General features: G+C 36.2%; 1 protein-coding gene across 1 annotated transcript; it reads left to right on the plus strand.

Annotated features, from left to right (window-relative positions):
* Nucleotides 1-702: 702 nt before the first annotated feature.
* On the plus strand, nucleotides 703-3,338 carry LOC134543225 (NADH dehydrogenase [ubiquinone] 1 beta subcomplex subunit 8, mitochondrial). The gene is made up of 4 exons (XM_063388131.1): nucleotides 703-1,411; nucleotides 1,591-1,811; nucleotides 2,027-2,185; nucleotides 2,993-3,338. Exons 1-4 carry the CDS (start codon nucleotides 1,324-1,326, stop codon nucleotides 3,050-3,052), a joined length of 528 nt encoding a protein of 175 aa, XP_063244201.1. The 5' UTR covers nucleotides 703-1,323; the 3' UTR covers nucleotides 3,053-3,338.

The following is a 3,338-nucleotide window of genomic DNA, read 5'->3' on the forward strand; positions in this document are numbered from 1 at the left end:
GCTTTCTGAATGCAGAGCCTACAGCTTTCACGCCACTTTTCCAGTTCATTGCCATAGTCGTAAGTTTACCTAATCTTTTACAATGAGCTCTGCGCGCGACCCCACTTAGCCGTACATTCTTACGTGTGGCCTTTCATTTAATCATTTAAATCCCAACAGGGATATTTCGGCATTTTACGTAAATTTAATGTTCAAAGTACTCGGGCAGCAGACTTGAGTCTTACACATTTCTCTAGGCTTCGACGCCAGTTCATCGTCGTTTGATTAGGGCTTCTGGCAGGCCTTTAGTGTCATGGTGTACTAACACTTTAATAAACGTGTTTTCGATTTAGTTAACTTTGACTGTGTAATATATGTATTTGCAAATACCCTGGTAATAAGAACTTTATCAACCTTTAAGGAGCTATTGTGACTCTAGTATAATTTTCATCTAGCCATGCTTATGCGAAAGCTGAAATATTCGTATTGTAGTAGGTTAGATTGCACTCATGTTTAAAAACTTTTGATCGTATATTTTTGCCATTTTATGTTTAACTTCAATTACAATATAAATATAGTTGCAACCTATCAGTTCTGCAGTAATTCGCCACAGCCTTAGTTTTGTCAGTGTCGGCCTGGGGATAGAACTTTATACACGTGTTTACAGCCTAACCTGTTCGCGCGCAACATCAGTGTTAAACCGATCGTGAAGCGACGGTCTGACGACAGACTCGGCCAGGTGTTAGACAAGCAAGTGTATCAAGCAGTAATAAAGTACAGTGTTTTCTCAGTCATTTTCCGTTTATTTCAAGGCGTCCTGGGTGGCCTGAACAGCCCAGGTTGTTTAAACTAACGACGCACTCCTGCCTGCAGGCATGGGGTTGAACCCCCAATCCCCCCTCTTTTAACTTCTTTGTTACAATTATCATGAGATAATTTTCAATTCAATATTTATTCTAAACATAATCAGGCAGCGGGAGTGACAACAACTCGACACTTGTTATTTATTTGTTGATTGGCTTTTTTTTTTTTTTTCTTGTATCATGGATGGTAATATTTTATTTAAAAAAATTAGAAGTTTAAATATGGTGAAAAAAAATTTTTTATGGTTACTGAATATTACTAAAAATGTAATTCACAACCGTTATTACTGAACATTAGTTATTTAATTCAAATAAAGTGTTTATAGTGTTACACTGCATGAACGTAGTATTTTAAACTCGCTTTTTAAGAAACAATGACTTTCATTTTATTAATAAAAAAAAATTAAGTTATTTGTTTTATTAAAAGGAACATCATATTGCTTAAATGTTGGGTTCACTTTTATTTTAATTATTCTATGGAATGAAAATGGCAGCACTGACGAGAGCCTTACAAGGTTCAAGAATTTTCAAGTTAAATGCTTCTCCTGTATATCAAGTATTTCGCAATCGTAAGTTTTATTCCTGTAGTTTTAGACGGTTATGAATTTAATGATTATCGGATGGCTGGGTGGTTAGTCATTCCAAGTTTGTAACCTAGACCTTTTGTCTTATTTACCTATTACATACTTTATGATGGTTTTATTGTTTGGAGTTCTTAATAAATAATTTAAATGAATGAATTTTGCAGACTGGAACAAAGACTGGAAACCGGGCCCGTACCCTGTCACTAAGGAAGAAAGAGAAGCTGCCGCCAAGAAGTATGGGCTGTTGCCAGAAGAATATGAACCCTATCCAGATGATGGTCTAGGCCATGGAGACTACCCCAAGTTGCCTGATATCGCAGCGGAATCAAAGGACCCATACTATCCCTGGGACTTTCCAGAGCACAAGAGGAATTTCAATGAACCAGTAAGTTGTCAACTACATATTCCTGGTAACATATTTACATTAATTAATTAAGAGTACATAAGATAGTCTCAAATTTATGAGCAGCTAGTTAATACCCAAGTAATTTTCAGCATTATAATCTTGGAGGGCCTTGTCATCTGTTCAGAACTTGGTGTGACCCTATGAAAGATCAAATGCTTGTTTTTGACCTTCAGCTCTCTGTTGGGTGTGTTTAGCTCCATGTGGAAGCCGACATGTATGGAGAAGATCGCTTCTACATCAACGAGCGCCCGAGGTATTCTGTTTGGACCCATCTGGGCGTGTTCTTGGCAGTGATGGGAGGACTGATGGGCACCTACTACTTCTTTGAAGACAGAAAGTCATTCCGGCCTGTGGTGTGTATAAAGTATAACTACATTATCATGGATTAGGCATACAAACATGGTGATGGTATCTGTCCATGCTAGGGCAGTTGCTACATGTATTTCATGATTGCGATAATATGTTATCGAATATATGCTACATACTAAAAGATCCTTAGTGCTTTTATGTTAAAACTGTATTCGGTGAGAAACTAGTCGTGGAAGGACGACCATGTTCTTTAGATGCTAACACAACCTAGTGTCTCAAAAAAGAAACACATTTTGACAGTAATTTGTTTACTTATAAAAATTTCATACTATAAATGGTTATTCTGTTCATTGTTATAAGAATATCCAGTTAACAAAATTTAAATTTTCACAGAAAACCTACCTAGTAAAAATCTCTCACTTGATCTTCAACAGTGTTGTAAAAGTAGAGTTCGTTTCTGCTCATAATGCCTGTGCGCTTGTGTGAAAAATTACAGCTGTTTTTTTTTGTTCCCCCCCCCGACTATTATTGCCTGAACTGTCAAAAATTAAATATCCCCACAGCAGTTGCTTGAGAGGGTGGGAGTGGGTGAATTTCAAGTGTGGAGAAATGTGCTGACAGTTCTAATACTTTTCTAACAGCTTGAGTATGAACTCAAGCAGTATAGCTGCAGTACATATAAACTTCAATTAGCTAACACCACGGATGTCATGGCCCCAAACGTGTGAAATCTCACAATTAACATATTCTGCTGTAAGGGAAAAACCTTCTGAATCATAAAAACTTTTTAATTTTCCCAAAGATGTATATTTGTTTTAAAGTTTATTATTTTTTATTTATTTATGTTTCAGCTTCCTAGACAGTATCCGACCCCAGGAGTGGTGCATTACACATTTGAACCTGCTGAGTAGTCAGCGTAACTTGGCGCAATGGATTTGTTAATATTGCCTACCCATGAACAATAAAGTGTGACAGTGAAAATAGACATTTTGTAGTGGTGTGTGCGATTGCTTAAATTACATGGCACTCTGAGGTAAAATACAGTGACTGTCATTTTTACTTGTTAGTTTCAATACCTCAATGCTTTTAGTTTGCAATACAGAAGAAATGTGATATTTAATTTTTATGTAAATTCAGCTTCTAAAATTGATGTATTTATTTACATTAATAAATTGTACAGTTTAAAGTTTCATAAAA

The sequence above is a fragment of the Bacillus rossius genome, chromosome 1, assembly GCF_032445375.1.
Source record: "Bacillus rossius redtenbacheri isolate Brsri chromosome 1, Brsri_v3, whole genome shotgun sequence".
NCBI classification, from domain to species: Eukaryota; Metazoa; Arthropoda; class Insecta; order Phasmatodea; family Bacillidae; genus Bacillus; species Bacillus rossius.

What these genes read in the sequence shown, in the direction of transcription:
- LOC134543225 (XM_063388131.1), top strand. Translation starts at nt 1,324, where the DNA reads ATGAAAATGGCAGCACTGACGAGAGCCTTACAAGGTTCAAGAATTTTC. An exon ending in AGAGGAATTTCAATGAACCA is followed by an intron (nt 1,812 to 2,026) that starts GTAAGTTGTCAA and finishes GGGTGTGTTTAG; the next exon opens with CTCCATGTGGAAGCCGACAT. An exon ending in GAAAGTCATTCCGGCCTGTG is followed by an intron (nt 2,186 to 2,992) that starts GTGTGTATAAAG and finishes TTTATGTTTCAG; the next exon opens with CTTCCTAGACAGTATCCGAC.